At 45.7% G+C, this 11,953-nt stretch overlaps 1 protein-coding gene across 1 annotated transcript in view; it reads right to left on the minus strand.

The window, feature by feature from the left end:
- LOC135393828 (uncharacterized) overlaps nucleotides 1–10,736 on the minus strand; it is a 102,755-nt gene extending 92,019 nt beyond the window's left edge. Inside the window, exon 1 of the mRNA XM_064624119.1 lies at nucleotides 10,162–10,736. Within this exon, the coding sequence (XP_064480189.1) occupies nucleotides 10,162–10,197 (36 nt within the window). The 5' untranslated portion in view covers nucleotides 10,198–10,736. The remainder of the gene's footprint in view (nucleotides 1–10,161) is intronic.
- Between the last annotated feature and the right edge of the window lie 1,217 nt (nucleotides 10,737–11,953).

Consider the following 11,953-nt stretch of genomic DNA (forward strand, 5'->3'; position numbering starts at 1 on the left):
ATCGTCCCCAATTTACCTTGTACTCTCGTCGTCGTCTTCTTCATTTTTTTTTTTTTTCGTAGATTATACCTTATTCCATCCTTTTAACATTTGCTACTTCCATACGGTCGCACTTCAAATTATCAGAAAGCAACGTACAAGAAAAGCTGGCGTGACACGAACCGTCGGGATTAGAAACTGATACCAGGAGAATTTCGAGGAAAATCGCTTTCTATCTTGGAAAATATGTTCATTAAAAATAAAAGACAAAAAAAAAAAGACGAAGAAACGGAAAGGTTAGCCAGGCGAAGAACCGGCTTGCTATTCTTTATAAATAAATAAATAAAAAGAAAAGCGAGTACAACAACGTGACAATGTCAAGGCTGTTCGTGAGCCCTGAGGCTCGGATAAAACGGAAGAGAGCGGTGGTGGTGATAGCCCACTGGTTTGGGTGCAGGAAGGGGCCAAACAAAGTGGTAAAAAAAAAAAAAGTAAGCGGCTTAGACTGCGTTGGAGAGCCCCGGCTTTCTATATTCGGGTATCCCCCGAGGCCCATTCTAAGTGCACTAAACACAGCGTCCTCGTAACCGAAGTGCTGCAAACGACATGCGAACTATCACTCCATCCGTACCTATTACAGTAAACCTTCGTTATAACGAGGTCAACCCGATCGGAGAAAAATTCGATATAAGCGGAAAGTGACAGTGGCATGGCACAATACAGCGGTAACCTCAAAAAAGTATCCAAGCAAGCAAGTAAACCTTCGTAGCTGTATAGGAACCTTGAGCACCTTTTCAGTCTTTTAATCTATATGGCTAAAAAAAGAAGAAAAAAACGTAAGCCAAGTTTGACTAACGGGCTCTCGCCTTCTCGTCTTTCGCACTAAGCGGGGTCGGTTGCCAAGGCACTGTACGATTAATCGGGTTCGAAATGCACGTATTGCGGTCGTGACCGCGTGATATTTCGAATAAAACGATAATAAAAAAAATGATTTATAGGATTTACTGTATCTTCCTCGATCACACTTCGCGTGGTGCCAAGCGCTTCGAATCTTTACTCCACCGGATGTTCTTAACACTGCTTCTATATAGTGGGCGTACAAATTAAATCTGGAAAATCCTTTATAAGAAACCGATTAACATATAATGACGCCCACTAATGACTCATATATCGAAGGACAGACCATCCTACCACATAAAAAAAAAATAATAAAAAGAAAAGCAAGCAAGTATTCGGAACACGACATCCATATTGCCATAGACACCCCGGAGACGACCACATCATCGAATGCATAAACATGGACGCGGGAAGTGACAGAATATATTTCTCCCTTGAACGGGGTCACGACTCCATATGGACGAAATGGCGGAAACGACGAACGGAGTGTCGTCGAGGAATACGATTCCTCCTCCTCCGTCTCGGCGTCACACCTCACTGCGCCGGTGTCGTAGCGTGCGTAGTACTATACGCACAAATGTGAAACTTTATGTACACTCACACTCACAGTGTTAACGCCCGTTTCTTTCCTGCGACTTATATCTGGCATGCATCAATGCGAGGTAGAAGCGGGTTTGGCTTTCATTCAGGATAAACGTTTCAAAACGGAACCCAGAGGTCTTTATCTGGACACACTAAAGCGCACGTGGGAATACCAGGAAAAGGGGGGGGGGGGGTAAGTTGTCGGCAATTATAGCTATTATTAAAGAAAGGAAGGTGAAAACCAGGAATCTCGGCGCACTTTCTTAACAACACACACAGAAGGAAACTTCACTTTTGCAAAAAGATTGTAAAGGACTGAAATGCCCCGGGGGGGGGGGGGGGGGGGGGGGGGGCTACGGCTACTGCAACATACTTGCTACGGCCGACGCTGCAATGCAATTACTGCTATCTAGCCCAAGCTGACGCACGGTACGAGTATATACCCGAGTTCTGTCTTTCTTTGGTTTGCTATTATTATTTCTATGCGGCGCCGGTGAATACACCCTGAATTCATAGGCGTGAAGGAAAGACACTCATTTCTGCTGTAAATAACTTTTAACTATCCAATGACGCACCCCAGTATCCTTTCCAGCCCTTGTAAGAGAAAAAGCGCATACTTCCGAGTAATCGCGATTAAAAGAGATAAAAACCTGCAGCGTAGTCCGTCAAATACGTAAACGGAAAATCTTAAGAAGAAGGAATCGGAGAGTTTAACGAAGATTAACTCACCTTGACGTTAATCACCTAATAAGTAAAAAGTACAACAACAAGAAGGACATACGCACACACCGCTGACTCTCAACAATAACTAACTTCGAGTCAAAATCATTGCTGTGTCCTTCGTACTAACGACCTTTGCTTTAATAACTATATACACTGGAGGTTTTTTACCGCTTTTAATGGCCAGTCTCGACCAAAAAGCTCGCTTTGTCGGCTTTTAATTCGGAGAAGACATTCAAATGAGATATTATGCGGGCGTATAGGGTTTACTCTTCACATACTGCCGAAAAGAAAACAGGCGCTGCAAACGCTCCCGAGAGGCTCCGAAAAGTTCATAAATCAGCATTGGCAGGGGAAGCTACCTGATATTTTCTTGCACGTCCAGGGACCGAGGTAGGTAATAATTATAATAACGTAATGGCGCTCACAGTTGAGACACGCGTTGGTCTGATAGAGAGAGAGAGGGATTCATATGTACGACCCGGATCAATAGAGATCTGCATCCTTCGCCTAAAGGAACACGCTTAATCGCATTCCGAATAAAGGAGCGCACAAACAAATGGCCTGAGAAAGCCTCACGGCTTACGGATCTCTATGAACTCCTGCCTTCTTCGCATTCCTGGACGTGCGTGCATATGCGGGCCCTTGATAAACATGGCTGCCTCGATTGTATACGTGTATACAGTGGTTTTATCGCACCTTTCAGCGTGTAAATGGGTGTTTTTCTGAACAAACACTTTTTTTTTTAATTCCGCAAGCTGAAGTGAAAGGTTGCTGCTGTAAACAGCGTTGCAAACACTGTTTGAAAAACCAGTCACTTGAGACGGTGTTTTAAATGGAATATGTCCTCCTCAAACGGACTTTTATATAGAGCATGCCCTTTCAAATGGTGCTGTTGTAGAATAGACTATACACAATACAAACGACAAAGCGCTCTTCTGTATTCTGTCATACTTTACACCACAAACATGTGCGCAATGGGACAAGATATTTAGATCCGAAATGTGTAAAAAATTTGACTGTGTGCATCTTTTGTCAGAATGGCGTCCCTTCTCCACTTTTATTGCGAGCCAATAATAGATGCTGCTTGATTCATTTCTGTAGCGTTTTCCGCGGGTTGTGGCGCGAGAGCATGTTTTAGAATGTTACACTTTAGCGTGTTGTATACGCACGATTGTCGCACGAAAACTAGGTACTGTCTTGAATATCCTACAATCGTGACAGCCACTTTTCGTGTGTGCGCTTTTACGCCCCCTAAAGTGACCTGCAGCACCACGTCCAGACGCGTTCAGCAGAGGGATAGAAGACGGAAATACTTGTGGTTTTACTTCGGTACAGGACAAAGCTCATGAAAACCTGCCTGACTCGTTTTCGCGCAGTTTATACCGGGTAAAACTCGAGTCCTCTTTCAATTTGCGCTTCTTAGCGGTATGCTTTACGCTCTATAAGAAAGAAAAGGAAATAATAATCCTGGTCCTTTGGGGAGCAGATGCATCGTCACAACAATTAGTTCCTTTCGGGATTAAGAAAAAATGAAGAAACTGTCCGCGCAGCTTCACAGTTTTCCACTCTCCCCTATTGCCCGTGGAGCGACCTAATTGGTCCTGCAACCAAATAACGGGTACAATTTCAAGGTTGAGAGACACGTAGGTTCTTCCCATGCCGGCCTATACGAATACCCCCTTATGGCTGCCTTGTGATTGGGCAGACACTTGGTCACGTGGTTCCTCCAAACCATTCCCTCTGTCCTGCGCAGAGACAAACTGTCGTAGCATATTGCAGACTAGGTGACTTGAAGCTTAACTGCTCCCCAATTTACTCACTTGTGTGTGTCTGTTTTTTTTTTTTTTTTTAGGGTGTAGGTGTAGCATGTAACTCCCCACGTAGTATCTTCTCGGCATCAATACTCACACCCCTTGGTCCTCGCACAAAACCACCGCAAAAATGCTTGGAGAAGCGAAACATGATCCCAGACTCTGAATAAACAGTTAGGGAGTTCTGAGCGAGCATTTTCCCCTCAAACAACTTTTCCCTTTACAAACTTGGACGTTTACCTCTAGTAACTAAGATAATGCTGACGTCCTCCGGATGTAATCGCAGCTTCAAGGTACGGCCATTTCGATTACCTTATCTGCCACATCGTGCGCAATTTGTAATTCTCACGAATCTAACTCATTTTCATCGCACTTGGCAGCGGCGTTCATATAAGCGCGTATATACGTGACATTACAAAAGATGTCAGGTCCCAAGGTTGCGGGATCGATCCTTGCCGAGGACGACAGCGATTATAGTTGGCAGGGTACTCGTAAGTTGCTCGTAGGGTGCTCTAGTTGACAGGGTACTCTTAAGTTGCTCGTAGATACACCGTCTTAACGCGAGTGTGCCGTGTGCTCAAATGTCGGAGCACGTTATGGGTCCCCCTCTGGCGGACAAAATTAATCCGCAGACAAACCAATGTGGGTCGCTCATGATCACAGTTGTCTCGCGACACAAAAGTCGTGAATCATTATTATTATTATTATTATTATTATTATTATTATTACAAAAGACGTCAGAGCATTATACCACTGTCACATGACAAACTGAATGTCATCCCCAGCGAATGACATTCGCGAAACCATTGTCACACAGTGAAACCAAACGGCAATACATGCAAATGGCTATTAATTCGCTAATTCGCGAATGGCTAATAATTCGCTAATTCGCGAATGGCTATTAATTCGCTAATTCGCGAATGGCTATTAATTCGCGAATGGCTAATGCGGGGAAGTCATTCGCTTTTCCCTTTCGCACCGACTGCGAACCCTCGCAGTAGAGAGAGAGGTAGCAAAGAGAACAACGATAAACCGGCGTTTGAAGAAATGAAAGACAAAATGAAAAGTAATGCATAATTTATGACCACGAATTCACTAACTTTTGACACGAAGGAAGGAAGGCTTAACACTATTTTTCGGACAACTTTTTTTTTCTTTTATTCGGTGTCAGCGCCGCGAAGCAACTGTGGCTATGAGCGGCGTACAGATGTGGACGGATGGAGAGAGGACAGCAGGAAGGAGTGGGGGACAGGGGACGGGGGTTAGTATGCGTCCTGGGCCGACTTCAGGGGGAACTGTGCCGAGATTCGTCTGGAAAAATCTTCGGCAAACCCAGGGAAAACCTCAGATAGCACCAGCCGATGGTAGGATTCGAACCCACCACCTCCCAGTCTTCAGTACGACCTTGGCTACTACCAACGACGCGGGACGCCTTCACCTGCTCGGCCATGCCTCTGGTTCCTAGTCGCCATGTTGTCATGTTACCTGGAGAATGCTTCGTGTATTCGGGCCTGGTCTCTTAATTATCGACACTGACATCATTTGCGAATGATTGATTGATTGATTTTTAAAAGAAAAAAAATAGAGATATTAGTCTCGAGCCAATCGGGACTAGCTACTCCAGGACGCGTTATTCAGAAAAGAAAGGGAAACTACACAAATCTATAGACTTTGAAACGGAATGGACGAAAACATCACCACAAAACTTGTCACCAGAAGCAACAGCGACATTCTGTTTCTTCGTGTGGATCGATGCAATACAAACGAATGACATTTGGTGATGATTGTCATTCGCGGGAAATGCCATTCAGTTTGAAAGGGGTATTAAATGCTTGCGATGTATGAATGCCAGCTATATAAAATAAAGATAGCAACTATAGCAAACAAACAAACAAAAACAAAACAAAAAAAGCACGATGGCCTGACAACTTTCTTTCGGAAGAGTCCAACCACAGTCCCCGTTCGCGAATTATCCGTCGCGCAACTGAAATATCTCCCGTTCCCGATATTTCACCTTTATAGATGGGAATGTTAGATAAGGGATTGCGCTATAGTGGGAGAGTCGTTGGTCCGTTTCTTCAGGGTCACTATACTCTGTGCAGTATTAACAGTGCTCGGGACACACCTGGCTACACTTCCGTTCGTCCTTCACTGCCTTATAACTCGAAAAACCAGTCTCCTCCAAATCAATCTGCATCGTTTCTCTCGGTCGCTGTTTTCCCGGGAAAAGAAGAAGAAGAAAAAGAAGAAAAAGCTCGCGTGCGCCTTATCAAACACCGACGGTTCGTAAAAGGAGCGTGACCCTTTACGCCAGGAAAGTTGTAGATAAAAGATGCAAATTCGTTCGGCATCTAAACCGCGCGATAACACGACAGCACGTATTACGCCATCTTTGCTGTCAACAAACACCGTTTCTGTTTGGCATTGGTTCTCCGTTTTCGTCGCAAGGCAACTGCGGCTACGAGCGGTATGGAGACGCGTATACACGTAGGGGGGAGGGGACAGCAGGGAAGAGTGGGATGTAGAGGTTAGTATGCCGTCCTAGGATCTGTCCGCAGCAACCGAAGAAAACCTCAGGCAGAACACCCGGTTGTTCGAGGACTAAAACCAACAACCCCCCTAGTCCGAGTCGACGTTGTACCAACTGGGCAGGCTGGATTTGTGGTGTAAAGCGTGTCTTGCGTTTAACCGTATTAAACCTAAATCGAATCTAGCGTAAAGATGGACAGCATCTTGAAAAAGGTAGCCAGATTCCAACATCGCGTATCCACATAGCTTGTCATTCCTGCACAAATGCTTAGCGAGAAATATTTAAAAGCTTTTTAGCAGTACAAAATTGAAAGACAACAGCTAGATTGTATGTGTGCGTATGTTGTTTATGTTTTCAATGCGGTGGTCTATGTTTTGAGGCTACGAATCACGGGAAGCACAAAAAGAGGACGCCCCACTACAATGCAGGCGTTAGCGAGACGAAGCCGCCATTGTGTACCGGGGGAAAACATATTGCAGTGCGTCCTATTTGGTTGAGACGCTGTTGCTTCACGGTATATTCCTTCGTCGGATGGAATAGAAAAACGAGCTCGTGCTCGTGGTGACTCTCTGCAATAAGTCAATGATACGAAAAGAATAATTAATTTCGTGTACCATTCCCCAGCCTGTCGAGCAAGAAAACAAGGAAAAAGCACTGTAGTATTTGATTTGGCTACAACGAAATTAAAGTACGGTTACGAACTAAAAAAATAAATAAATAAATAAATGATCAATCTCGATCAAAGACCGAGTAACGCAAAATGAACATCACGCGTTTTCACGAATTTTCAAAAAAAAAACACGCCAAACTTCATAGTTTCGGATTCTCCGAGAATAGGAGACGTCACCGAGAACTTTATCGTCTGCCTCCTAGCAACAGCGCCTCTCCGCCGCGCGCTGGAAAGACGCACGTTGGAAGACGCTACGAAAGCATACGTTTTTTTTTTAACTGCGTGTTAGCGCCGCGAAGCAACTGTGGCTATGAGCAGCGTACAGATGTGGACAGATGGAGAGAGGACAGCAGGAAGGAGTGGGGGACAGGGGGATTAGTATGCGTCCTGGGCCGACTTCAGGGGGAACTGTGCCGACATTCGTCTGGAAAGTCTTCGGAAAACCCAGGAAAAACCTCAGACAGCACAGCCAGCGGTAGGATTCGAACCCACCACCTCCCAGTCTACAGCACGACCTTGGTTACCGCCAACGAGCGGACGCCTTAGCCCACTCGGCCATGCCGCTGGTCGCGAAAGCATACGTGAAAGAATCCAGCGGCAGCCACATCGACATCGAAATCTGCACTCCACACATCGAACTCCTCACAGAAGTAGGAAAGAACGCCAGCAGCGAAGGCTCCGCTTGGCGAATTCCGCAATGCTCGCTTCTCGTGTTCCGTGACGCTATTTTTCTCTCTTCTTTTACTTTTTTCCTCGTGAGACTGCTTCCAGAAAAGTCACGTCTTCCTGTACACCGAAAACCACAAGATGAGAGCGCGTCTTCTCGAGTTCCACACCAGGTGAACACGTCCAAAGACACAATGAATGAGCAACCAACGGCTCCATGAAATATTTGCATAGAAGGCGGAGGGAATATACATCCGCTCATGTCGTTAGACAAACACAAATGGTGGTGGTGGGGGTGGTGGGAGCTGTTTGCGATTATTCCTGTCTTACGAGACATTATACAAAGAGTCTATGTACATTTGCGTTCCGGCTGATGGGGAACGTTGCCTTCCGACAGAGGCTGACGGCGAACGAAAGATGCCTTATGGTGGAGACAAAAGGAAAATAAAAGAAAAAAAAAACCTCGTGCGTGGATCAATGTGCGAGACGCGGAGGTGTATGAGATCATCTCTTGCCGGCAAAAGAAAACACCGTTTTTCTTCCTACATGCCGAAGCCGACAGGATGCAGGACCACAGTATGAATATATGTCAGTGACTGTACGACATCACCACTGTGAAGTGACGCAAGACATAATATATAGACGCAATAACCACGTTGTTCTACTGTAGCACTCTATCGCCATGGCAACCAGAAGCCTTCTAGGTTCGTACTTTAGAGGGACATCGGCAACACGTGACATACAAATCTAGATTTGGATTCGCTCGTACATAGGGGTAAAGTATATAAAGAGAATTTGTTCGTACTTTTATACAAAGATCAGTTTAACGCAGCAATAATAAATACATCGTTAAAGTTTGCCTCTCTTTTCAGATACTATATCTTCGTGGAACGCGCTCCTGCTCTTGAGAATTATGCAAGTTTTGAAGCTGCAGTCTCGTAATACTTCCGCGTTTAACAATTCTATGTACATTCTCGCGGTCCCTTTGATGGAATCAACTTCGTGTCAAGTAAATATGTATATCAATACTCAAGAAATGCGTAGCATTAATTACGCTCATGAGTCGGTACAGTGACTGAGGTTCGTACGAAGAAGGTTCACCTATGTAACGTGCACACGACAAATGTTAAGCAGTTCAGCAAACGTCTGCTCTCCGCGCTATTCATCTGCAGTATATAGGAACTGAATCGCTTCCCTGGTCGACTATAGCTTGGCAATATGGCTACCGCGACACCAAAGATCCCACAGTTCTCAGCAGAGCGTCTAGCCACTGAATTTTCCCTTTAAATGCGACCATTACATAATTCACTTAACAGCAGCCGTCATATATTCGCGTGCAACTGAACCATCCAACACGTGGGCTTCCTTCGCTTTTTTCCCCAAGAAGCACTTAAGCCTTCCGCAAAACAGGCCATGATTTTTGGCACGCTATATCACATCATCGCGGCGAAACTGCATACCCTCTTTCCTCACACACCCGTGCAGTCATCACGCATGGAGAAACATGAGCCCCCTTGCGGCCTTTCTCCGCATGTCAACAATTACAACGGCACCAGCATACACTGATGACACGCGAGTGATAATGATCAATACACCCCTATCCTCCAGTCTTCTGCAGAAGATGGTCAGTACACGCCAACTGATGCCAGTGCATGCAATTACGCGATACGGTCAATACAGCCGCTGCGCACGAGCGTAGGTATTTCCTCGTAAACACTCTGGGGAGACAACGGAATCTCTGACAGGCCTTCGAACTATTCACGTCGTCAGCTGGACTAACGAATGGCGGGCAGGCTTGCGGATAATTTGGCGGAAGATCGAGTAAGACTGCGTGTGGGAATCAAGTAATGCGTGATAAGTAAAGTACACCGAGACAGACACAAAGCCGTATAGGGCCCCTTGCGTGACCTTGTTAGATCACTGAACAGGACCGATGATGACCTCATAGATTCTTTGTAACGGACATCCTATACACGAGACTGAACGGCAGCAAACAATCGTGCTTTTTCTAATTTGATGCGGCAAGTGTATATAAAAAAGTGGACAATGCTCTCTTTATGCAATATTTCCAGGAGGGCATCGCCAGCGTTGTCTGCCATAACGGACAACAAGTCTACAAACTGATTCGTAGGCATCAACTGCTCCAGCGTACTGTAACCTTCCTAAGACTGCGTGGGACAATAACACAGCTGACAACAGCATGGTCGTGTCGTATCACTTACGCTCGAACCTCATGTCGCCTTTGCGCAAGGTGATCGTAAACTATTTGCCTGTCTCAATCGTTCGCTCAAAGATAAACTCACCGCAGCATCCTGCGTTGCTTGATTACGATGTGGCATTCTCCTCGATGTCACACCTTCGTCACAACTCAAGGGAGGTGGGCCACCGAATCACCTTCGAAGCAAATAAAATAAAGTAAAAGAGCCTCGTTTCACGAGTACTCCATTCCAGTCGTATCCCTCACGCCTTGCAACGGAACCGCTCACTTTAACCACGCCGAAGAGCAGTAACGACGACGACGACGAGTCGCGGGCGACGAAGGCAGGTGACACACAAAACATCCGTTTCAAAACACAGACTTCAGGTCGGAGACTTCGAGCGAAGTCGCAGAAGCATGCCAGATGACAAGGTCCAGGACAGCGGGTCGACGGGCATCCACTGAGATATACCAGTGCAGATCCTATACGAAGTGCTTCTGTTCGGCTAGGTGCACGCGAAAAAGCAGCACTCGGAGACAGAGGCCTCAATCTGAGGAAGAAATAGTTTCGTTAACGGGGTTTCGTCGCATTCGTCCAACCCCTTGGGGAGACTGGTTGCGGAATCGTCCAGGCGGCAGGTTTTGCTTTAGCGGGACAACTTCTCTCGCTCGCTTGCTCGCTCGCTTTTTTTTTTCTTCGGCAATTTACAAATCGGGGGAAGGGTGAAGGAAGGAGGGAGGGAGGATGTGTGAAGCGCCGAAGGCAGGGCGCAACGACGGCAACGACGACCGTCGTGCGGCGCCGGCCGGCTGAGGAATGTGTACAGCAGTCGTTGTCTGAGCGAGGGTATACCTCTTATCTGATTTCGTAAGGTCTCCGATACAGACACACAATCATCTTATTTATTGCGTATCTACTCAATACAATCAATTTGTCTTTTCTTTTTTTTTTGCTTACAGTGACCGAAGACTGCGACTGCGAAGTTCGAAACTTGTCGCCCGGTCTGCGTTGACCTATTCATCGTGGGTAAAACGGCTATTCGAAAATTTACCTTAACCCTCCCCTCCCGAAGGAAAAAAACAAAACAAAGAAGAACAGGTGTACTATTTCCCTCAAGCAATGCAGTTCATTTTTGAACGTAAAAGCAGCATTCAAGATCACATAGACGGTCGCGACAGCAAATCTGATAGCTTATCGTTCTGATAGCAAGAAGGCTAACATATGTATACTTCGAAAAGTATTTCGAACAGCACACTAAATATAAACCTAGATACGAAATTAAGATAAAGTACCAATATTGAGAAATCGAAGCGTTTCGAGCAGAATACGAAATACCACACCAATGCTTGACTACCGGTCAATTCAAGAAACATGCTTTAAAAACTAGTTCAGCACATATACATGAATCACCCGCAACAAGAGCTTTATAGTGGAAGTCGTAAGAGTTTCCATTCCAATCTGGACATCCAGGTTCGGTGGTGCAGGTAGAAAACAGAGTGGCACCTGTCACAGCACGATATTCACGTATATCAAAAGGATATGCCAGGAGATGTCCGGACTTATCGAAGTCCATGTGTCCTGTGCCAACCGGAGACACACTATAATGACACTGAACAAGGTTAAAAAGATATCCCGCAAAATGAGGTCACATTTGCAGTGGGAATGCGTCTCGAGAGTGGACAGAAAAGCATGGCTGGGCTCGGCCGAGCAAGCCGATCCGTGAAAATAGTAAAATTTCGCATGTACGAGAACGCATGTCGTAGGTTGACTGTTGTAACGTAAAAGCAGAGACGTTTTCACGAATAGTTTAATGCTTCCCGAGATGATCAGATAAGCGCCGTGTGAGAACGACTAGTATGAGCTACGGATAAGATATCCGTAATGGTCTGCGTGAGAG

Source organism: Ornithodoros turicata, chromosome 5 (assembly GCF_037126465.1).
Source record: "Ornithodoros turicata isolate Travis chromosome 5, ASM3712646v1, whole genome shotgun sequence".
NCBI classification, from domain to species: domain Eukaryota; kingdom Metazoa; phylum Arthropoda; class Arachnida; order Ixodida; family Argasidae; genus Ornithodoros; species Ornithodoros turicata.